General features: G+C 36.0%; 1 protein-coding gene across 2 annotated transcripts; it reads left to right on the top strand.

Annotated features, from left to right (window-relative positions):
- Nucleotides 1–132: 132 nt before the first annotated feature.
- On the top strand, nt 133–20,975 carry LOC115711315 (protein ALTERED SEED GERMINATION 2). 2 transcript variants are annotated; one of them, XM_030639664.2, is made up of 20 exons: nt 133–419; nt 846–914; nt 1,537–1,614; nt 2,345–2,479; nt 2,575–2,682; nt 2,769–2,897; nt 4,163–4,278; nt 4,376–4,493; nt 4,651–4,756; nt 5,723–5,850; nt 5,951–6,121; nt 6,218–6,328; nt 16,720–16,831; nt 17,411–17,754; nt 18,195–18,285; nt 18,835–18,930; nt 19,019–19,089; nt 19,214–19,341; nt 20,033–20,138; nt 20,670–20,975. In XM_030639664.2, the coding sequence occupies exons 1-19, from the start codon at nt 348–350 to the stop codon at nt 20,112–20,114; spliced, it is 2,265 nt and encodes a 754-aa protein (XP_030495524.1). In that variant the 5' UTR covers nt 133–347; the 3' UTR covers nt 20,115–20,138; nt 20,670–20,975. The 2 variants fall into 2 exon arrangements, with proteins under 2 accessions (XP_030495524.1, XP_030495516.1); XM_030639656.2 differs by having other exon boundaries at nt 5,720–5,850.
- Nucleotides 20,976–24,980: the final 4,005 nt, after the last annotated feature.

Below are 24,980 nucleotides of genomic sequence, written 5' to 3'. Positions count from 1 at the left end.
ACCATTTTCTCTGTTGTTGTAAATGACTCCATTTAATTTATAATAACAGTCTTTTTCTCAAAAAAAAAAAAAAAAAACTTTTTAGCAGAATTTTCAAGTATATATTGTTCATCGTGCTTCCGTGTGGTTTGGTATATAGGTTTTTTTTTTTTTTTTTTTTTTTGCAAGAAACCAAATATATAGTTATATTTTATTTATTTATAAAAAAAAAAGGAAAAAGAAGGAAACTAGACAGAGAAAAGGGTAGAAGAAGGGTAGGAGAGTGTAGAAGGATCGAAAGCTCTTCTATTAATCCATACTAGTTAGGGCTGTGATTTCATTTGATTTTTGTTGGAGTTTCATTTTCAATGGAACCCTGGCCTTTTCACGACGGTAATATCTACGATTTGCTTCACAGACGATACCTCCATGGCCCTCAAGTACACCCCTTTCTCTTCTATTTCTCTTTTAACTCTATTTTGTTGCTTGGATTATTTTGACTTTAATTCATTAGCTATGCAATTTGAATATTTTGACCAAAAATTTAAACGTAGTAATATTCAGTGATGTTTTTTTCTGTTCTTTTCTACACACTAAGCTGGCATGAAAAATGTAAACTGGTTTCTTTCCCTAATGGCTTAAATGAGTTGGTTTATGAATTTACTTCTGATTGCTGTTCTGGGTTTATTTATTTATTTTACATTGTTCAATTGGTTGCTTTAATATATGTTACGGTGGACTAGTAGTTGTGTGGTGTTAAATCATGTTGCTACGGGAGTATTCCGTTATTGTTATTATTATTATTGTTATATAGGTTGCTCAGTCATTCCATGAAGACAATTTGGCTCGTTTTCAATTTTGTGTAGGATGCAAATCGCAGTTTTCAGCTTCATTCATCACTGATACGAAGGCTTTCACAGGAAAAAGAGTTGGAGGTTGGTAACTTTAATTGGATAAGAGTATGATAACAGACAGTTCATTATGAATTCATAATCCACCAATGGGGATTCATCTTTAACATTTTTGTGCCTGTCCTACCGTTGACAATGTTTCTTGACCTCCCCTTTTTCATGTTCTTGTGCTAAAGTTGTAGTGATAAAATGAAGTTTGTCATTTAGAGGTATAGATTTCTTTCTGTTTTGGAAGTTTGAGTAGCAGAGTCGTCTAGGTAATAATATCTAAGCTTAGAAAAGAATGCTCCAGAAAATAAAAGTTTAAGAAATAGTAAAAGTTCGAAGTTGTTGTATTTATCAACTGGGAAATCGTCACTTCGGAATGCAGATGTTTAGGGATCGATAGTTTGCTTTCTGCTCGAAGGCAACTTGAGGGGAGAAGTAGATTGTTTTAACTTTTATGTTGGTCAGACATTAATATTTATCAAGTTTTTTTCTTTTTTCCCGTAAGTTAATTATTATTTTTTTTGTAAGTTAATTATTAAGTGTACTTTAATTTCTAAATTTGAGTCTGTTGTAAAATGTGGCTCCTGCATTCTAGAATTTATCTAGTTACCATTCTGTGCTTGAAGAAAAATTGTTCTTAAAGTTTTTTTTTCTTCAGGGGCATGAAGGTTGTGTTAATGCTATTGCTTGGAATTCCAGCGGTTCACTTCTGATATCCGGATCAGATGACACACGGGTATGGTACCTTAATATATTCAGTGTGGAAAGCAATACAACTGATGGCCACATTAGCATGGTTATGATAGGACTCTAAATCTAGATATGGCAGTAGCAAAGAACTAAAAGAACATTAGAGATGAAGAGAGATATTTCTGCATTTTATAGGTAAAAACTCAGGCACAAAGTTTGGAGGTAATTTGAGAGACCTTCCTCTCTCTCCACAACCCTATTCTTCAATTCCCCAATACCCTCTACAATCTCACAGTCACAGTATAGTTTTTTATGATCCTAATGATCCAGCTGGAATATAACTAACTATTCTATTACAAAATAGAGTAAAATACATAAGTTGAATACTAGGCATAGAATTCCTGTTTTTCATGTCATGTTATATTTATTGAAGGCCTATTAGACTACAGCAAGATGGGAGGAAAATAAATTAAAGATTTGATGCGACATAATAACAATACTGTTATATATTATCTGAAACAAAGATTTTGGTAGGAGATATGTTCGATTACGATGCATATGGATCTAGTTATCTTCTCCCACTTATAGTTGTGAAACACGTGTTACCAAAATAAATATAATTTAAAACAATGCTAAGGTTTTACCATAACTTTAATTTTAATAATATTTGCTGTCTCAAAACTTTTTCTATTCTGTAGCTGTGTAAGCATAAGTAGTAGACATATTTCAGCTTAGAAAGTGTAATTAATGTTTCTGTTCTGTACAATTTTCTGCAGATTAATATATGGAGCTATGCTGGCAGGAACCTTTTGCATTCCTTAGAGACTGGGCATTGTGCAAATATATTTTGTAGCAAATTTATTCCTGAGACTGGTGACGAACTTGTGGTTTCTGGAGCGGGAGATGCAGAAGTAATGTTTTGAAATTAGAAATTCTTACTGATAGATGTTTTCTTCATCTAAACTTTGTTTTAATGTTGAAAATGTAATTTCTGATTTCCTTGCAGGTTCGGTTATTTAATTTGTCTCGATTAAGTGGGAGAGGAGCTGATGACAGTGCTATTGCTCCATCAGCTACGTATCAATGTCATACAAGAAGAGTCAAGAAGTTGGCTGTAAGATTTTCTGTTTAAAAGAGTGATGGGTTCTTGGAACTTAATTGTGGCCTCAGTTTCAATGACAATGCTGCTTTCTATTGCAGGTTGAAGTTGGAAACCCTAACGTTGTATGGAGCGCAAGTGAAGATGGGACATTGAGGCAACATGATTTTCGAGAAGGCTCTTCATGTCCTCCTGCTGGATCTTCTCATCAAGAATGTCGCAATATTTTGGTAAATGAATCTATTTATTGAATTTATGTGTTCATATTATCGTGAGGATGTTTCCATTATCAATGGTGTGGTTGAGAACTCACTTTTCTTCATGTTTTAATACTTTCATGTTTGGGTGGTATGTCCAACTGACTTGCTTTCTGAAAAATGGTCAAAACTATTGAACAATATTGTGATATTATTACTTGTCGAAGAAGGAATCTGCATATTATATAAAAAGAAGCGATAATAATTCTGACAGAACTTCCTTCTTTATTGTGGTAGGAAACTTACCAAAATGTACATGTTAAAGTGCTAATATGATGTAGGATTTTATTAAAATCAGAAACATGCTGCATGTGATTAAATTATATGGGGGAACTTTATAGAAAATTGGTGATTATGATTGTATGGGTGGAATCAGTGTTGGCTCTAGGGTGGGGCAAGGCCCAAGGCTCTCCCTTTGAGCAAGGCCTATAATATATTTATATATTTTATGTTACTAATGATTTAAAAATAATAATTTTAAATAATTTATAGAAATTGTTACTATAGAAATTTATCTGCAGTTAACTACGAATAAAATAATTCTGAGAAGAACACTAACACTAACATAAAAATATAAAGTTATAATTACTATTAAGGTTATTTATTTATTCCCTTCAGCCTATTGATGTCTACACAAATATATTTCAAAAGATTAAAAAATTTGTATTGTATATGTTATGTATACATATATATATATATATATTTTAATTGTACCATTATGTTATTTATCTTTTGTTTTTTGTATTTTTCCTTTTAATTTGTAGGAGAAATTTCAGTATAATAAAATTTACTAACTCTTTTTTTATTAAAATATTAAATTTTAATCTTTTTTATTAGTTTGAAAGGCCTTCAATTAATTTTCTGCCTGAGGCCTCTAAATTTGTTGAGACAACCCTGGGTGGAATGAATACTTAATAATACAAATTTACGGGATGATGGGAAAGGGCCATCTTATATGGCTATGTTAGTGATTTAATGATTGGGGAGAGGGTTTACGACATTGACAAAAATGTGGTTTACGACATAAGAAAAGAGAAATGGAAACTGGGATAGTCTAAACAAAGGCCTCCTTCTCTTTTTCAAAAAAAGAAACTATCGGTAGGAAGATATGCATGCGTTTCAGTATACCCCCTTGAATGTATTTCTCTTGTCAATCCTAAAGATTAAGCTGCTTGAACCATTGCCCAATTTGATTCCAACATTAAAGATCTTATTTTACATAAATTTCTCAACTGCAGATTGACTTGAGGTGTGGAGCAAAGAGGTCTCTAGCTGATCCTCCAAGACAAAATTTTGCTCTAAAGTCTTGCGATATTAGTGCCACCAGGCCTCATTTGCTCCTAGTTGGTGGGAGGTACATTTTTGTTTATTTGAGTTAAATAATGTTCTCGTACTTTTACGATGAATTTTCTTTTCTTTTCATCTTATATCTTATTCTTGAATGTTTGTAGTGATGCGTTTGCACGGTTGTACGACAGAAGGATGCTGCCACCGTTCTCTTCAAGTCAGAAAAAGATGCCACCTCCTCCTTGTGTTGACTATTTTTGTCCCATGCATCTTTCTGACCATGTCAGTTTTGAACCTTGTAATTGTTTTAATGACTTCAATTTTACAACCTCGAAATGTTATTTTGGTTATTTTCGTAATGCTGTTTTCTATGATCTGAGACGTACAGTCAAAAGTATTGGGGGTTTAAAACTACCTTTCTTCTTTATATTTTTTCCAGGCACATTCAAGCTTGCATTTAACTCATGTTGCGTTTAGTCCAGATGGAGAAGAGGTTCTACTTAGTTACAGTGGAGAGCATGTCTATTTGATGGATATAAATCACGGTATGTATATCTACCTTGGGTATATGCACCTGAATGCCTCGTACATGCTGTTCTTTCTTTTTGACAGACTGGATTAAGGATTTACATGTAAAAGACATTAATAATTCTATGATTTCATGGCAATATACTTTTATCACATATTTGATTTGAATTGAGCAAGACATGGGTCTTATCTTTGGAAAGGGTTGAATGGATGGTCAACTTACTCTTATTGGTGGATAGGGTTGTGGTTATCGTCTTGTGTTTGTGTCGCCACGATAATGACACTACACAATTAAAGTAAAGACGAATACATCTCGATCATGAAACGTGTCGAAAACAAACACAATTATTTTAGCATGTCACACAGCATAATAACACGATTATGATACGTTTAATATGGCACAACACGTAATTGACACAATTAAACATAACTATATACAAAATTATGAAACCTATAGTTTAATTTGTGTTGTTGTGTCAACACAATTATGACACGAGACGATTATTAAACGTTTCAAGATGATCAGGACATGACATGAGTAAGATAAATAGTAACATTTTTTTTTTTCATTATTACAACTGGTGCTTAATTGAAACAAAGTCAACGCGACAAGACACAATTATTAAATGTGTTGAAAACTCAGATACGAGTATGAAACAATATTAAACGTGTCACACAAACTCATTTGTTTTGTATCGTTTTTGAGTTATTTTATCGTATGGCGTAAAAATTGTCAGCCCTACTGTATAGCCATTTTGCATGTATGTGTGAACTCTACTAGGGACTTAGTTCAATTGGTTGCGGCTTCATACCTTGCAGCTTGAACTGTATTGGTTGTTGTTGATGCTCAATGGTTTTCTGGTGAAGTATTTTTTGGTGTGAGAAATTTGGCCCAGTAACTTTTCTTGTTATTGGTATCTTTACCTTCCTGTATCAGTAGGATGTTCAGGACAATAAGATGGGTACTTGCAAATTTGCAGCAGGTGATAGTTCTATGCAGTATAGCCCTGCAGATGTTTCTCAGCTGACAAGCTTCACAACTAGGCTTGACAGAGGTGAACTGACATCTGAAGTTGGCCTAAAGGGTCATTCTAAGGAGAGAAGTGCTGCTGTAAGGGTGCCCATATTTTTGTCTTTATGTATATTTTCCTATATATTTTGTTGATTTGTTCTATAAGATGATCTTTCCTATCTTAACATTGTTATTTCAGCTTGACATGTGTAAGAAGCTACTCCAAATTGCTGAAAGATCCTTGGAGGGGGACATGAATTACTATTTCGGCATTGAGGCTTGCGATGACGTGTTAAATGGATATGGTCAATTTATTGGACCAGCATTGAAGCATGATTGTCTCTGTATGCGTGCTGCGTTGTTGCTGAAGGTTCTTGATATTTTATATGAAGTGATTCAAAGATTCTTTTTATTTTTTATTATTATTTTTAAATGAGGTTTTGATTCTTGCAACTATATTTTTCAGCGAAATTGGAAAAATGATGGTCACATGGCGATTAGAGATTGTCATAATGCTCGAAAGATTGATGGCTCCTCATTTAGGGCACATTACTACATGTCTGAAGCTCTGTCACAGGTGATTATTTTTTACCCATAGTAAGTTAGTTGACCCTTTAACACTTGGGCTTTGGAAAGCCTTCTGGCATTCTTTAACCCACACAAATTGGATGTTGTTTGCCCCTCAATCATTTTATAATTTTGCTGGCTCAGTACAGCCAACTTATGAGAAAGAGAAATCTGAGAAGATAAACACAGACAGTAGAAAAGAGCTCCTTTACACAATATGTATAGCAGATTGGCTACTAAACTGAGGACACTTTTGGAAGTTTATTCAAGTTGAGTGGAATCGATTGTGAGCGATTAGGTTTAAAGTACAACCTGTCTTTTCTCTCTTTCTCCAAAGAAAAAAAAAACACTCCTAAATATGGAGTCCTCCAGGTTAAGGGACAGAGGTCCAGTAATCTTCCAATTTGCTGTGGGGTCAAGATATTATTTGAAGTTATATGAGTGTGAGGGCTCTGTTTTTTCTGTTTTTTTTTTTCTTTTTCATATTGTTTATCACACAATTGTGCGATATGTGATGACCTTTCCTTGACTCTTGTCGCCTTTAGTGAATTTATGTTTTTGTGATAAAAACTGGAAGTATACGGTCTTTTTTTTTAGAAATGATATTTATAGAACTTCCTTGGTTAGAAATTTTCTATCATAGAAATCAAAGACAAACAATGAAATCCCGCAAAGAAAATACTTTATGGATAAAAGTGGCAAGGAATTCAGCTAGCATATTCGAGAGGTAAGATTCTCCAAAATAAACCTTTGGAGAGGGTTGTTCTCTATTTAGACCAAGTCTATTCTATTTCCAAGCTACCTGAAATGAATCTCTTATCCTTATATTTTTTAGGGTTCGGTCATAGTACAAAACGACAATGCAACCCCTCAACTTAAAACAACCACTAATACAAAAATAGGGAAAAATTACTAAAATACCTTAATACAAAATAACCCCTGGCCAAAGCTATTCTCTTAGTCTCCTAGAGTAAACAAAGTGTATTGAGGCTTGTCAATATCCCAAAAAAAACCTTCACCTTGTTCTCAAGGTGAAAACTTGCTATTGAACTTGGTGATGAACCAAGTTTCAGTTTGTATTTTCCTTTAATATTGGTTTTCCCTCTATTTCCATTGAATGTAGAAGACCCCCGGTGTATTGTGCTCCCTATCCGTACAAGTTTCTTTGTCAACGAATATCATCAAACTCTAAAATCCCATCAGTTGTTGTAGCATGACCAGTGGCGTCTTCTTCTCTTCAGGCGGTGGCTGTCCATTGTGTAGGTGTTGCTGTGGCAGAGCACAAATGTGCCTTTCTTGCAATGAACAAGTGCTTTTTCTTATAACATACCCTCTCAAAATCGACTCCTTCCAAAAAGCCTGAGTGCTCTTCTATATTCATCTATTGTTGTTTATCCTTGCAAACTGCCCTGATCAGTTGGGTTTTCCTCAACAGCTGCACCATCTGCGCGGGTAGAATAATGTTCTTTTTGTGTTACCAACGGTATTATCCACACCATGTGAATATTTCCAGTCAAATGTTGGCAAATTTAGTTCCCTGCAATGGGTTCCCTGTTCAAAGGATCTTTTGTAGAAAAATCAATATCTATGAATTAGGTGGCACTTTGGCAGCCCTATGGTTGTGTTCCAACTGTATGTCACTTGTACTTGCCTCAATTGATGCTATCGAGTTCCCTCCATATCTTAGTGTTGGATGTCTTTAACACCTCTTCTCATGGTTCTTGAATGGTTCTTGACTATTCTAGGGAAATTTCTATCGCTTCATCCGCATTTCTTGGATGTTGTACCCTTAATTCAGCCTTTACTGGTGACTAATCCATTAAAAAATGTGCCCAACTGAACTTTTGGCGCTATGTTTTCTAATGGAGCTAAGAGGTGGACAAAATTTTGATTATATTCAGCCACGAAACCCTTTGGCTTGACTGCCAGAAATGAAGCCACAAAACATATACCGTAACAAACAAACGAAATTAAGCGATTTGATCAAAGTGAATGGTTATTTTGACTAAACACGATGGATGACTTGACAATTAAGTCTATTTTTTTTTGAAAAATGAACTTGTCATTCAAATAATAATTAGAGAGTACAAAAATGATGAAAACAAATCCGTCAAATTAAGTTTCTTATTCACCCTGAATGTATGCACAACTAATCCATAAAATGTCATGGAATAGAGATACTTCAGGAAAATTGGTAAGTAAACTTGTGAAAACATATAATGATAGTACATCGGTGTAAACATAGAGAAAGCAAAGCTCAATGCCAATTTACAATCAACCTTAAAGTGTAAAAGTAGACCAAACAATAAACAGTTACTCCAGACTCGCTTCTATAAAATCTGCTTGAATGATTGTAAGAGTCCCTACAAAAATATTATAAGAAAAATAAGAGTCCTGTAAAGTAAAATATACACTAAAATTAATAAATCTAAATTGATTTAATAAAGAGGAATAGAAAAACTTATCTCATCAACATGATCTTCAAATCTTAATTAGAATTTTTGAGATAGATAATAAATCTTTAACATTATTACAACATCAAACTTTTTTCATAACTAAAAAAATTTAACTTTAACAAAACATAACCGAACAATAACAATGTATATAATTACTTTTAGTCATACAAATATATAATAATATATGAATGATTATAATTAATTTAATAAAAAAATATTTATGTAAAAATATATTATTAATCAAATGAATCAAAAAATGTTATAAGATAATATAATTAATAGTAAACAAAATCATTAATGAGAATAAAAATAAGTAATACAATTAATACGATTCTATAAAAATGTTAATAAATATAGTTTTTGAAGTGTAATTTATATGACTTTAGATATTAATTTAAAAAAAGAATATAAATAATAATAAAGAAAAAACATTAATATAAAATATAGGGTAATAATTTAAATAATAAAATAGTATGATATTACATATACAGTAAATGATAATTAACAAAATACTATATATAGTAAAAATAATTTAACATTAATGTTTTTAATAAATTAAAAAACATATGTTAAGCAACGATTTCCTCTAAATTTAAGCCTTCATCCCCGATACATAGTAAGAATAAAACTTAATTTAAAATTGAGGAAATAAAGAAAGAAAAAATTATGTATCTATATATTTATGACTAAATAGTTATAGATGACTTGAGAATTAAGTCCAATTTGGATTGACTAATCCAGTATATTTTCCACATTAATGTGAGTTTAGGTGTATTATGTCGATTTTTTTGAGTAATATATCAGGAAATGTCTATTGATTCCTTATTCCTGCGGTTTTGAACACAATTGGTACATTCCAAAATAATCATTACTTGGGCATGTGGCCGGAGAATCCGCTATTTCAACTACCACAATAGTGTATTCCATAGCTCCCCTTTTCAATCAAATGATATTGAGCATGTTTCTCATTTCTTCTCGATAAACTAGTGGGCTTTTTTCGCAAAATTGTGCTCAATTTTATATGTGGCAATTCTGCTAAAATTTTGATTATATTCAGCCACAAAACCCTTTGGCTTGACTGCCAGAAATTGGTCATAAAGGGACCTTATGTAAGTGTTTTTGAAATCTTTCAACACCAATTTTTTCATCTCTTTCCAGCTTAATGTGGCTCGCTTTTTAATCTCACATTGATACTGTAGTAGAGCATCCCTTGAAAATGAAATGAAAGCAGCCTCAAATCTTCTCGTCGTTGTCGTATCCATGACAAGAGAAAAATATTTCCTCTTGTAGTATCAATCTGTCCAGATTCTCTCCATCAATACTCGACATCAACTTCTTGAGCCAATTTTCATGTTAAGAGTTGCAAGTCTTGGTAGTTCATGTCAAAAAATCCCCGCCCCAAGCTCCGATTTAGGCGAAAACCTGAGGAGTGATGCACATGGTCGTTGGTCTCTGTTCTAGCATTGCCGCGCTGTGTTGGGTGCCATGGGGGTTGCAAGACCCTTGCTTTCCTCCTTTTCCTTTTTGCCAACAACTTCAGTAACATCCTCTTTGGATTCTTGGACAGTTCTTGATATTTCTTGACTTTCAAGAAAGTCTTAAATTGTTGTTGTAAGATTTCTCAGAATGATTCTTGCATTTGTTGATGAATCTGTTGTGCTATCTCTTGTATTGAATCTGATACACCCTAGAACAGGTACAAGAATGGTGTAGAAAGAATTGAAGTTTTATTGAATTCCAACAAGATTACAATGGTGCCAGGCAGTTCGAGAAGCCTGGGTCTCCCTGAGTTCAAGACTCTATTACAACTTGTATCTTTTTCCTTACCCTTCAAATACAAACCTCACTAATATATATAGACACCCTAGGAATAACTAATAACTAATTATTTTGACAGCTTATGCATAAGATTGCCACCTCAGCTAAAACTAATAATCTTTATGCTATTATTTACTGCTTTTATTTACAGTTTGTTTCTTAGGTCTCCTAGAATAAGTCAACCTAATTGGTGGTGTATCAATACCCCGGGGGTGCACTTTCACCTTGTCCTCAAGGTGAAATTCAGGAAAGGTTGTGTTGATCTTGTCAAAGCTCTCCCATGTAGCTTCAAATTCGGGCAGGGACTTCCATTTAATGAGGACCTCTACCTCATCTAGGCCATTTTTAGCTGACTGCCGCACTTGAAGAACTGCTTCGGGTGCAACTTGTAGCTCTAATTCAGGTGTCACGGGAGGCAACGTTGGCGATGAAAGAGTCGAGCCATGTGCTCTTTTCAGCTGCGAGATGTGGAAAACCGGGTGGATGGATGAGGAAGCTGGTAACTCCAGTCGATAGGCTACCGCACCTATCTTTTCTGTTACCTTAAAAGGGCCATAAAACTTGGCAGCGAGCTTCTCGAAGCGACGCCTGGCTAAAGATTGCTGTCGGTAGGGTCGAAGCTTGAGGTAGACCAAGTCGCCAACTTGAAATTCCTCATGGTGCCTGTGCTTGTCAGCTTGGTGCTTCATTCGCTGCTGAGCTCGAAGGAGTTGCATCCGTAGGTCATCAATGGTGGCATCCCGGTCAGCTAATAAAGTATCAACTGCGGACACATGCGAAGATCTAGCGTGATAGCGAATCAAAGGTGGGGGAGCCCTACCATACAATGCCTGGAATGGGGTAAGCTTGGTGCTCGAATGAGTGGAAGTATTATACCAATATTCTGCCCAAGCCAACCATTTAGCCCACTGCTTGGGTTTCTCATTAGCAAAGCAACGGAGGTATGTCTCAAGAGTCCGATTCACCACTTCTGTTTGGCTGTCTGTTTGTGGATGATAAGCGGTGCTACGCTTGAGGGATGTACCTTGCAATTTGTGTAACTCACTCCAAAAGTGGCTAGTAAAGATCCGATCACGGTCTGAAATAATGGACAAGGGTAACCCGTGGAGTCGGACTATCTCTTTAAGGAAGACTTGCGCAACTGTTGTGGCTGTAAATGGATGTTTTAGGGTGACAAAATGGCCGTACTTGCTCAATGGATCCACTACTACCATGATGGTATCCCAACCTTCCGATCTTGGCAGACCTTCGATGAAATCTATGGAGATATCATCCCAAACTTGAGCGGGCAAGGCAATGGGCTGCAGTAAGCCAGCTGGGGTAGTGGCTGCGTACTTATGTTGTTGACAAATGGCGCATTCTTGGACGAATTTCAGTACATCTTTTCGCATCCCTACCCAAAAAACCTCAGATTTCAATCGTTGGTATGTCTTCATTTCCCCCGAATGTCCTCCCATAGGAGTGGTGTGGAATTCTCCTAGGATAACAGGAATCAAAGAAGAATTTCGGGGGATCACAATCCTACCCTTGTACAACAAAATATCCTGCTCGATCGTAAACCCAACATGTTGTTTCCCCTCGGATATATCCCTTTTGATGCCGAGAATGAGAGAATCTTGCTGAACCTCAGTTTGGAGTTGCTCCCAGTGTTGCCATTGAGGTGTTTGAAGGTTATTAAACTCAGCTATAGCTGCTGGTTTTCTAGACAGGGCGTCTGCCACTAAGTTGCTAGCACCGGATTTGTAGACAATGTCAAATTCATAGGTCATGAGTTTATCTACCCAACGCTGGTACTCATTACCTATCACCCGTTGCTCTAAGAGGAATTTAAGGCTTTGCTGATCAGTCCTCACAATGAAGCGTCGACCGAGTAAGTAAGGTCGCCATTTATTTACTGCATACACAATAGCCATCAGTTCTTTTTCATAGATTGACTTAAGTCTTCCTCGGGGACCAAGAGTGTGGCTGAAATAAGCTATGGGTCGAGATCCTTGCATGAGAACTGCCCCAAGGCCATATCCCGAAGCATCGGTCTCTATAATGAAAGGTTGAGAGAAATCGGGCATTGCTAACACCGGGACTGTACTCATGGCTGTCTTTAATTCTTGAAATGCTCTACTTGCCTCTTCGTTCCACCCAAAGCAATCTTTCTTCAGTTGATCTGTTAATGGCTAAGCTATTTGCGCATACCCCGCCACAAATTTACGGTAATACCCTATGAGACCCAAGAACCCTCTAAGCTCGCGGATGTTTCGGGGAACCGGCCAATCTATCATAGCAGCCACCTTGCTTGGGTCGGCTGCCACTCCTTGACCCGAGATGATGTGGCCCAAATAAGTCATTTGGCGCTGCCCAAATTCACATTTTTTCCGATTTGCGAAAAGCTAGTGCTGTTGAAGTAATTGAAGTACTATGGTGAGATGTCCAATGTGGTCTTCGTCACTGGAGCTATATACCAAAATGTCGTCGAAAAAAACCAGCACAAATTTCCTCAGATAAGGGCAAAAAATGGCATTCATCAGGGATTGAAAGGTGGCGGGAGCATTGGTGAGACCGAACGGCATTACCTTAAACTCATAGTGTCCTTCATGGGTCCTGAAAGCAGTTTTCGGCACATCCTCTTCCCTAACCCGAATTTGGTGGTAGCCGGACTTAAGATCGAGTTTAGAGAATATTTGTGCACCGTGGAGTTCATCCAAGAGCTCATCAATGATTGGTATAGGAAATTTGTCAGGAATGGTGGCACTATTCAGTGCCCGGTAGTCTACACAAAACCTCCAAGTTCCATCTTTCTTTTTGACCAACAAGACCGGACTAGAGAAAGGACTTTGGCTGTCTTGTATGATTCCTCCTTGTAACATCTCTGCTGTCTTCTTTTCAATCTCGGTCTTCTGGAATTGGGGGTATCGATAAGGCCGCACACTCACTGGTGGGGTCCCTTCTTTGAGGTTTATGGCATGCTCATGACCACGTGTTGGGGGTAACCCTTGTGGTGTTTGAAACACGGGGTCAAACTTCACCAAAAGCTCCTCCAAAAAAATTGGTTGTTCGGTCTTCTCCACGGTTGTCAATGAGGGACATATTGGATCGGGTCCCCCATTTGGTTGGGATTGTTTCCTTTGACAATTTTGTACTAAAGACTTCAAAGTTACCACGCTTTTGCCCAAGGAAGTATCCCCCTTAATTGTTACCGGTTGGTCCCCAACCTGAAACTTCATTGTTTGTTGATTCCAATTAACATGGGTGGTCCCCAAAGTTGCTAGCCACTGGATTCCAAGTATCACATCAGTGCATCCCAGCCCAAAAGGTAAAAAGTCATCTACAATGGTCAACCATTGTAGCTCCAAAACTACTTCCCGACAGATTCTTTCTCCTTTAATTGATTTACCCGAACCAAGAGTTACTCCATAAACCCCAGTTTTTGTCAAAGGCAAGTTGTGTTGCTCAACTAGGTTCTTGGAAATGAAATTATGTGTTGCTCCGGAATCAATAAGCACCATTACATCTTGGCTGCCGAGGGTCCCTTTGATCTTCATGGTCTTGGGAGCGGTCACACCGGTGACTGAATTCAAAGATACTTCTGCTGCACCGGTCAGTTCTGCATTATCTAAACTAAGATCCTCCTCTTGCATAGAATTTGAGTTCTCCTCGCAACCTCGGTCAATCTCATCGTCATGGGTCACAATCACACTAAGCTCTTTCTTTTCACATCGATGTCCCGGTGACCATTTGTTGTCACACCGATAACAAATTCCCTTCCGTCGCTTCTCTTGCAATTCGGAATCAGTCATTCTCCGATATTGGCCCATTGGTTTCCTATCCTTTGGTGGGAATTCGGTGCTCTTGCGATCTTCGTGGTGGCTCGGGTATTTGGAATTGCCCCAAGGAGAGCGATTTCCAAATAAAGATTGGTTCTTGTTCTCGATCTTGGCTGCCATTTCCATTGCTTTATTCAACGTACTAGGTTCAAACAATCGCAATTCCTCTTTCAAACCCCGTTTGAGACCGGAAAGGAATTGACCCAAAGCCACGGCATCGGATACCCCCTCTAAGGGTGCCAACAACTCCAAGAATCCCTCACAATATTCATCAACCGTGCCGGATTGCCGAAATTCAAAGAATTGTTCATGTAAAGATCCTTTTGAAGTGTTTCGGAATTTATTCAAGAGGAGTAACTTGAGATCTTCCCAAAGCAAGATTGGTCTCCGACGCGTCTCCCATCGAAACCAAGTTAACGCCTTCCCTTCGAAGCTAATGGTGGCTGCCTCCACCATTTCTTCATTGTTGAATCTTTGGAGTGCAAAATGCTTCTCAGCCCGCATTACCCATCCATCGGGATCAACTCCTTCAAAGGTTGGCAGCTCCAAACGGCGTAATCGAACATGCCGGCGATGTTCGAAGGTGGCACCACTGATTTCTCTTTCTGGCATCATCGATTTTTCATGTCCCAGCCGCTGTCCCATCCTTGCCATTCCTTCCGGCGTCCGAGCGGTCTGGTAGTCAACGCCCCGTTCTTGATTTCCGACCGAGCCCGACTCCTCCGTTTGTCTTCCCAAAAGACGTCCGACCAACTCCTTGAGTTGTCGCATCTCCTCTCGGAAATCCCCAATTTCTGCACGGACCGAGCCCACCTCCGCCTTAACTTCACCAATCTCAGAATCGACAACCTCCTCCATCTCCGACAACTCCTCCGCCCATTCTTGGTCGGTCTTTGCCGGTTTCTTGGGCATTCTTTCCTTCCCGGACGAACTGCTCTGATACCACTTTGATACACCCTAGAACAGGTACAAGAATGGTGTAGAAAGAATTGAAGTTTTATTGAATTCCAACAAGATTACAATGGTGCCAGGCAGTTCGAGAAGCCTGGGGTCTCCCTGAGTTCAAGACTCTATTACAACTTGTATCTTTTTCCTTACCCTTCAAATACAAACCTCACTAATATATATACACCCTAGGAATAACTAATAACTAATTATTTTGACAGCTTATGCATAAGACTGCCACCTCAGCAAAAACTAATAATCTTTATGCTATTATTTACTGCTTTTATTTACAGTTTGTTTCTTAGGTCTCCTAGAATAAGTCAACCTAATTGGTGGTGTATCAGAATCATGAAGAAATTCCTTGATTCCAGAAACTTCAACTTTCATAGCGTCACAATCTTCTTCCTAAACAATGGAAGAATCACCTGCTTATTTCTTAGGCGTCATGTCTGCAGTCACCTCACCAAATTGATTGAACTTTCTTGGTTAGAAACTTTTTATCTTAGAAATTAAACACAAACAATGAATTCCCTCAAGGAAAATATTTTATTGATAAAAGTGGCAAGGAATTCAGCTAGCATTTGAGAGGCTAGACTCTCCAAAGTACAACCTTTCGAGAGGGTTGTTCTCTCCTTAGACCAAGTTTATTCTATTTCCAAGCTAGCTAAAATGAATCCCTCAACTTTATATTAGTCGACAAAGTACAATAATTTTCAATATATTATTTCTAATAAACAAATCATGTATTAAACATGTACAAGGTTCCCTAAAAAGGGAAAGAAAATCGTACTGTAATATCAGAATAAAACTCTTAACCCTAAAAATATGGAACAATAAATGACAATAGCTAACTTACAGCTACACAAGGATAATGCTACAAATAGAATAGATTTTCCTACAATATTTACAAGGTTCAGTCATAGTACAAAAAGACAACCCAGCCCCTCAACTTAGAACAGTCACTAATACAAAAATAGGGAATAGTTACTAAAACGCTTGAATACTAAATAACCCCCTTGCCCAAAGCTATTCCGCTATTCCCTCAGTCTCCTAGAGTAAATAAATTGTATTGAGGCTTATCAGATATGCGCACTCAAAATATGCACTAAAAACTTACACAGTGACGTGGCAGGTTTTTTAATCAATCACATTTATCTAAATTGGGACACACTATTTTAAAAAACAGTACCACATCACTAGGTGAAATGTTTTGGTGCATATTTTGGGTGGACATATCATTACTTTTTTTTTTAAATCAATATTGAAAATTTAGAAAGAGACCACTGGTCTTGCCACCCCCGTTATGTTTTGGTACAACCTATTTGCCTTTTAGATTTATTTTATTTTATTTTATTTTTTTGCAGTTAGGAAGACATAAAGAAGCTCTAGATTTTGCTTGTGCTGCTCAAAATTTGGCTCCTTCTAATTCTGATGTAGAAGAAAGAGTTGAGAGAGTTAAGAAGGACATTGCTGCAGGTTTCTGATTTTATCTGTCTTCATGTTCATTTGTTTGCTACAATATTTATTCACGTTGGCCAGGCTTTGAATTTTATTGTCTACTTGTTCTTGTCACAATTTCCAAGACCAAATTTCATGCATGCCTCTTCGGTTTTCTTATGCGAATTTGTAGTTCATTGTATTCTCTTTGCTTATGAAGAATGATTTCTGTGATAGAATATTATATTAATCCTGAAGAGAGAGGGAGCAACAAAAAAACTCATTCCATTTTTTTCCCTTTTTCGTAAGTGATATATATGTTCCGGTGTCTTTCTGTCTGAATTGGATAAAGGTGTGGATGAGTATAAATATCTAGTTTGAAAATAAAGGGATGTGCATGTGCTTCATTTCTGCTTTTCTTTTTTATTTTTTGATTATTATTTTCTTTTAATTAAAAAAAGCCTCCCTTGAATTAACTGTTTTTCCTTAACCTCTTAGCAAGCACAATTTTGAACTGGAGCCCACTTAGGCTGACAACTTTGGGGATGTATATTTGTGGGGGCAAATTGCAGGCCTTCTTGGAAAAAAATCTTATTTCTTTTTTATTGCATTGGCTAGGCGAAGCAGAAAGAAATAAGAAAGAAAATGAAGGAATTTTGAGGTCTGAACCTCGAGGTGAAGCAATGCCTTCATTAAGTGACATATTTTACCGGGTAGAGGCTAATAGTGATGATAGCCCAAGATCTGAAAGAGAAGATTCTGATTATGAAGAGGAATTGGAACTGGACTTTGACACATCAATGTCAGGTGATGAGGAGCATGATGTTGAACCCAATATTCTGCATGGAAGTTTAAATTTAAGAATCCATCGAAAAAATGATTCATCTAGGGAAAGTGGTGGTGCAAATGGCTCGTGTGGATCTCCCTCATCATCATCCTGCAATGACAGAGCACCATATCAGGTTTCTTATTTTCTCTCGCATCAAGCTGTTTTCAGATTTATGTTATTGTTACAGATATCATGTATGGAAGTTTAATTGTTTTAAGTTAATTAAGTCTAAAACACTTGTTCTGAAGATGCGATACTTTTTTGGAAGTTCGTAGCTTTATATATGCTTATGTATGCCAAACACACGTCTAAAATTTACAGCAAATTTATTAACTATTTTCCCCAAACTTGTGGGAACATGTTTGGAGAATCATCTGTTGAGACTTGAAACATGATTGTAGAAATTAGAAAATCTACAACTGCAAAGGTTTGTGCTTGATCTCCTAACTTAAAACAATACATGTATATATTCCAGCAACACCATGTAATAGCACTTGATGGTAAAAAACTATAATTCTTATCATTTAATTGCTGATTGCAATTGTGCATATTTGTTTTCCTATATATGTGCAGCCTGGGATAGCTATTGATATGAAACAAAGATATGTTGGCCACTGTAACGTGGGGACTGACATAAAGCAGGCTAATTTTCTGGGTCAAAGAGGTAATTTCATTTTGTCCATTTGTTCTCTTAATTTCAAGGATCGTACTGCAGGTTGAGTGGTTTAGTTGGTGAGATTGTGTTTAACATTCAGTATTCTAATTCTTTACTGGTATGTGTTGAGGGAGATGTATATTTCTCGTAAATTTTGGTCAGATTGTGGTTGTTGCAATGCAAAACATATTGAATGGAACAAAAACCAGGGAAACACCAAAACAGGAAAATAATAGACCAGAGAAAGGATTCTGTTGTGGAAATTGAAAGGAATACAGGAAATATATAGAAACTGATAACTCAGGTTCTTTGAGGGACCCGGAGCCCTCACAAGAGCTCAAGCTCACCACAATTCACTCACATATATTAATCTCATCACTTATTTACTTCTACTAACTATCCAGTCTTCCCCCCCAAAATGACAGCTGTCCTATTATAAGTTTATAACACCCATCCGCATCTCTATTAATATTTTCGGTGATACTTGTGATTTGGATGGTAGATGTCCTATTTAAAGAAGCTGTGCAAGTTTGTTAATTTTTTTTATTTGAGTTACAGGTGAATATGTTGCTAGTGGAAGTGATGATGGCAGATGGTTTATTTGGGAGAAGAAAACCGGCAGATTAATAAAGATGCTTCATGGAGATAATGCAGGTTTTTGTTTCCCCTTCTACAGAAAACTGTGGACCCTTACCTTCTGTCCTTGTTAACCATTTATGGTCTTCTTCATGTCTCTATGCAGTTGTCAACTGTGTGCAGCCTCATCCTTTCGACTGTGCTGTTGCTACGAGTGGGATTGATAACACAATTAAGGTAACTGCTGTAGGAGGGATCGATTCTTTCCTTTTCTACCCCTCACTTTTCCTCCCACTCTTTCCTCTTTTAGTAGCTGGATACTTGCTAGGCTCATTCTGAGTGTTTGCTGGTTTTGTTCTAGATTTGGACTCCAACTGCTTCCGTCCCCTCAATTGTAGCCAGTGGAGCAGTAGGGCCAGAAAGTGCTGACTTTTTAGCTGCCATGGAAGGGAACCAACGGAGATTAGGCCGCAATCGTGATGCAATCCTGTAAGGCTTGTGAATTTGTTAACAAAAGAATTAAGTTCATTCTTTTTCTCCTCTTATATAAATATATTTCCTTGAAGTATGTGAATATTATTTCTATGTATGAAAGCACAGTAAATTGTGGCTATAAGTGTGGAGGTTCTGTCCTTTTTCTGAATTGTTTTTACATTATGATTTTGAGCTATGAAACATCTAGTGCACATGGAGCAAGGCTTACTTTCAAAATTGAATGGGTGGAAAAGATAATGAAAGATAAGCATACTGGTTTATGAAACCTTGAGTTAGACTTAGAACATTATGGCTTGATGTAATTGAACATCTAACCTTTTAATGACCACAAGTTTTAGAAGCATGATAAGTATTTTCCTCCTCTTTGTTGGTTGATTTTTGGACTGAAGATTGGCGGTTTCTTGTCCAGAACTTGTCTTTTGTATCATGTTTTTGTCATACATGAAGATCGCATCATGATCTGTCAAAAATTGCATGCATGTGTAAAATAATATTGCACACTAGAACTTGGTCATGTAGAGCACATTGTTAGAAATTTTGTGCATACCATGTAAAATACTGCAGTGTAATCATATGATTCAAACTTGCTTTCATGGTGGCCCTATTACTTTTTATTCCCTCCAGTTGCTTGCTTCTAAATTTATCTTCTTACCAAATGGCTAATGTCAACATTCTTTGGTGCCAGGGGTTTTGAAATTCTTGAGCGCTTTCGAGTGCATGAGTTCACTGAAGGAAACTTGCATCCATTCGAGTGTGCTCAGAGCTAATCAGGTTCTTGCTGAAGCTTGCAGGTTCCTTCCTTTTTTAACTTTATATTGCAAAAACTTTTCCCTTGTGTTTCTTGATCTGAAAAACATTATACTTGCATCCTCCTTGGGCCAGTTATCCCAGGAATTCTATACGTGGGTGTTTTGAATATACAATGTAAATTTTTTTTATGCTTGTAAATCCAATAAAATTCTTTCTTGATACTGAGGTGTTTGTGTGATGAGTTTTTCTTCAAAATATTAACCTGTGGTTGACAAAGTCATCTTGCAATATTTAACGTAACCATAGCGCTGAACGCGGTCTAGAATTTTGAAAGCTGATGCTTTTGCGGAGGAGCTAGGGATGTTTTCTGGCTGATGCTGTATGGAAATATGTATTTTCTGGTTGCTGCTATAAAACTGTTTATTTATTTTTTACTTTTTTCCATCAGGAAGGTAATCTTTCATAATGTGGCCAGGGAATTATTAAAATTGCACTTTCATTCTGACCCTGATTTTCTGTTTGTCTTCGTTTTTTTTTGTTATTGTTTTTCACCTCTCTTTGCAATATTACAGAGGCTTCATCTTTCCGTGCGTGGACTGGATTGTACTATGGGAAGGTAAGAAAGAGAATGCATAATGGAGACTTATTTTGCCCTTGGTGTTGCATTATTTTTCCTGATACCCTTGTGTATAGTTAAGACTATCCTCTCTGGGGTTTCCTTTTCCTTTTTTCAAAAAACAAAACTTTAATCTAGTATTTATTTTGGTATTTGTAGTGCGTACCTTTTCCTTGTGTAAAGAATGCTATATTACTTTTATGTTCTCACTTATTAAAAATGTATAGAATGCTTGTCTATTGTTAATATTAAAGCTTGTCAATCCTTTAAGTTTTTGGCTAGTTAGCAATTTTTTCCTACGAACTTTGACATGTAGTAAATCATGCTTCCTGAACTTTTTTGACCGTTAAAAATTCTCCTTGAACTATTGAGATTGTTAAATTTAAGGATTTTTTTTTTTTAATTTCATTCAATTTTACTGTTTCAGGTACTAAATCATGCTCCTTAGACTTTGATATCTACTAAATTATGCCCCTCAAACTTTTATATGTATTAAATCATGTCCCTTGAACTTTCATCCATGTTAGAATTTTTTTACTAAAATTAGATAAAAGTCCTTAAATTTAATAATCTTAATAGTTCAGGGAGAGTTTTTAACGGCTAAAAAAGTTCAGGGGGCATAATTTAGTACATATCAAAGTTCGAGGGGGAAAATTGCTAATTACTTTAAGTTTTTATACTAGTATTTGTAGATTTTCTTGGACTAGTGTTTAGATTATAATTGGTTTGGTATTCAGGTGTAATCTTTTAAAAAGTGTTTACATTTTATTACTTAAGATTATATTTAAGAGGGGAAGATAATTTATATTGAGGTTTTCTTGCTGGAATAATAAATTTGGAACTGGTAGTTGAAGAAGCAAGGCTAGGATATGTTGTGTGTGGAAGCAATAAATACGGAAAGATAGCATAAATATATTAGAGCGGTAAAATAATAAATACACATTACGTGGTTTGGCAATTCACTTATTCCACAAGCAGTTGATATTATTAATCTGATTAGAAAATACACAGAATACAGACATAAATTTTTTTATTAATAGTATTTCTGTTTTCCAAACTTATTTAAGTGTTTCTTAAAATTTGGATATACAAATACTCTCTCATTTAGATTATCCATTGATTTTTTTTTTTTTTTTGATTAAGATTACCCATTGAACTTGATTATACTAATTTGTACATCGAATTGTTCACTCTGAATTTGTACACGCCGAATTGTTATGTATTGAATTATCTCACACTGATTTGCTATGTATTTAATTACAAATGCTCTTTAAAGAACTCCATATTTATAAAAAGAAAATCTTAACTCTCAATTATATGTAATAATAAGAGGTAGTTTAACTCCTAATTTTTTGTAATTAATGAGAGATAGTTCCAACCATATGTAATAAATGAGAAAGCATAAGTCAAAAGCTATTGCATAACTTAATTGATAAATGTGGCAAATAACAAGTCCCAAATTTCTTGAAAGTTGAATAATATAATTACAATTTTAAGATAATTTGACTTTTGAGCCAAATTCAACAATCTCCACTTTAGCGAAAAAACCAAAAAACTAAAAATGCTGCGTCGACATGCACCCTAGGCGCTCTAAGTCCGAGAGATGTTGATCAAGTTCAAGCAGTGTTGAAACTTGATCCTTGTAACTACTTTTGTAAGCATATCTGCAGGGTTATTTACAGTTCCAACTTTCTGGAGAATAACATTCCCTTCATCAATGATTTCACGAGCAAAATGAAATCAAGCATCGATGTGCTTAGTGCGACCATGATGGACTTAGTTCTTTGCCAAACAAATGGCACTCTAACTGTCACAGAAATTCTCCACATTTTTCTGAACAATACCGTTGTTGGAAATTATTTTACCAGGATCTTAGATCTACTCACAAGTATGTTTATTAACATCCTAAATATGAACTTTCTAAAACGATGAAATAAACACATATAAAGTTTAAGAAACCTTACATTGGGTGCACGAATAATATGACTCCCTTCCGTTCGATATCTAGCCCTTGATTCCTTTCTCGTAGCAGCAGCATTATCAATATCCGAACCTCGGATCTCTTTCTCTCGAATCTTTGATGCCGAAACTCCTTTGCGTCGATGATCTTTCTTCACGATCTTCCTCACTATGATTGAGGTATCACTTGATGTGTGTGGGCACTACTCATACACTAAGGATTTCGAAATTATCAAGGAAGAAGAGAGAGAGTGGCCGCCTAAAGATGTGAGAGAAGGCTCGCTTTTCCGAATAGAAAAAGTCGAAGAAAAGTGTAATTTTCCAAGCCTTCACTATCTATTTATAAAGATTCCTACTAGTGGTTAGATTTGAATTATATGGCATTAAAATAATGAAAAAATTCATTAAATTTCCTACAAAAGTGGCTGGCCCTACACTTAGTGGATTGGGCCTTGCTTTTTGCAATTTTGCAATTTTAACACCTTTTGTATCTGATTTTCTCAAAAATGCCAATTTCCTAATTCAACCATTTAAATGCCAATTCTAACTATTTAATAACTATAAATAATTATTAAATAATATTGTCATTTATCATATTTATTAATTGAACCATACAAAGTATCATAATTAACAAATATGCCCCTATAAACTCTTTCTTTACAATTTCGCCCTTACTTAGTGAAAAATTCACAAATAGACATAGTCTAATTTGAGAATTATAATTGATTAATCAAAACCAATTACATGAGTCTTACAAGCAATATTATCTCAACTAGTGGGGAAACCATGGGTCTATATAACCGAGCTTCCAATAAGTAGATCAAGAATTTAGCACTAAAATTCACTAACTTATTAATTCTTCGTTGAATCCACGCATAGAACTTAGAATTGCACTCTCAGTATATAGAATGCTCTATATGTTCCATCATATAGACACATCATTAGTTATCCATTGTTATAATCCTAATTTGATCAATGATCCTCTATATGAATGATCTACACTGTAAAATGGATTAAATTACCGTTACACCCTACAATGTATTTATTCCTTAAAACACTTGACCCCGTATAAATGATATTTCAGCTTATGTGAAATGAGTACTCCACCATTTATGTTCGTTTGGTCAAGCTCGAAGGAGATCATCCTTTGCTTACTATTCGCCGCATGTAAGCTATGCATTCCATGTTTATGCTAGCGCTCCCACTCAATTGCACTACCGTGTTCCCAAAATGTACGTATCACCCCGACCTAAAAGTAGGCTTAACTAACAAATCAAAGAACACGAATAGCCTTTCAAGATTGAGCCTAATCATATCGTGATTAAGATCATTTGATCTAGATCAACCAGGCGATATTGACTTGAATAGATATTACGCGTAAGTTTAATAAATCTAAGTCAAAGTTCAATATCGGTCCCTTCCGATGCATACTCCATGCATCCAACCCGAGCTTTACTTTAACCAATGTTCTCGGAAAGAACATAGTATTTCTCCAAATACAAGTAAACTCTGTTGTAGATTATCATATCGCAAAACCCCGTGTCCGATAAATCTAGGAAACTTTATTCACATAGTCATGTTTACTTTCCAATGTGTTGACTCGCACAATAAACGCATGTGATCAAGTATGTGAAAAGGGTTTCGTATGAATTCATACATTATGTACGTATAATAATGAAATAAATCATGTGAACCATGCAACATTAAATGTTATTTCTGATCTATATTAATAAGCAAATCTGATTATATTGAAATGAGTTTTATTTAGGCATAAAACCCAACAAACTCCCACTTGCACTAATATAAAACAAAATGCGCATTTTCAATAATCTAAACATCTTGATATACAAATCAAGTGTAGTAGTAGTAAACTCCTCGTAATAGGATCTGAGAGGTTGAATTAACCACAACCTTTCCTCCCCTATTACTCTTCCTTAATCACAAAATCATTGATAATGTGAAATTCCTTTCTATATGTCTACTCTCTTCGGGATACTCGGATTCTATACCTTTGGCAACTACTTTTGGTTAATCAGAAATTAACACTAGTAGTTTAAGGCAATTTGGAATGGTGCCAAAGATGTATAGAACTTTCCTTAGACCGAATAAGTAACTTTCCCTCAGCCTTTAACATTCGATTCCCTTTCGGTAGACCGTAGACTTCGTATAGGTTTTTACACTTCTCCAAAATCACTATTCCACCCCTGCAGTAACCACCATCTTATCGTAAAAGATTTACTAGCACATAGGCAAATTTCGAAATTCCGATATGGTGTAGTCTAAGAGTTTTAAACACACCCTTATGACT

This window comes from Cannabis sativa, chromosome X, assembly GCF_029168945.1.
Source record: "Cannabis sativa cultivar Pink pepper isolate KNU-18-1 chromosome X, ASM2916894v1, whole genome shotgun sequence".
NCBI lineage: Eukaryota > Viridiplantae > Streptophyta > Magnoliopsida > Rosales > Cannabaceae > Cannabis > Cannabis sativa.
This window is presented reverse-complemented; position numbering and strand designations above follow the sequence as displayed.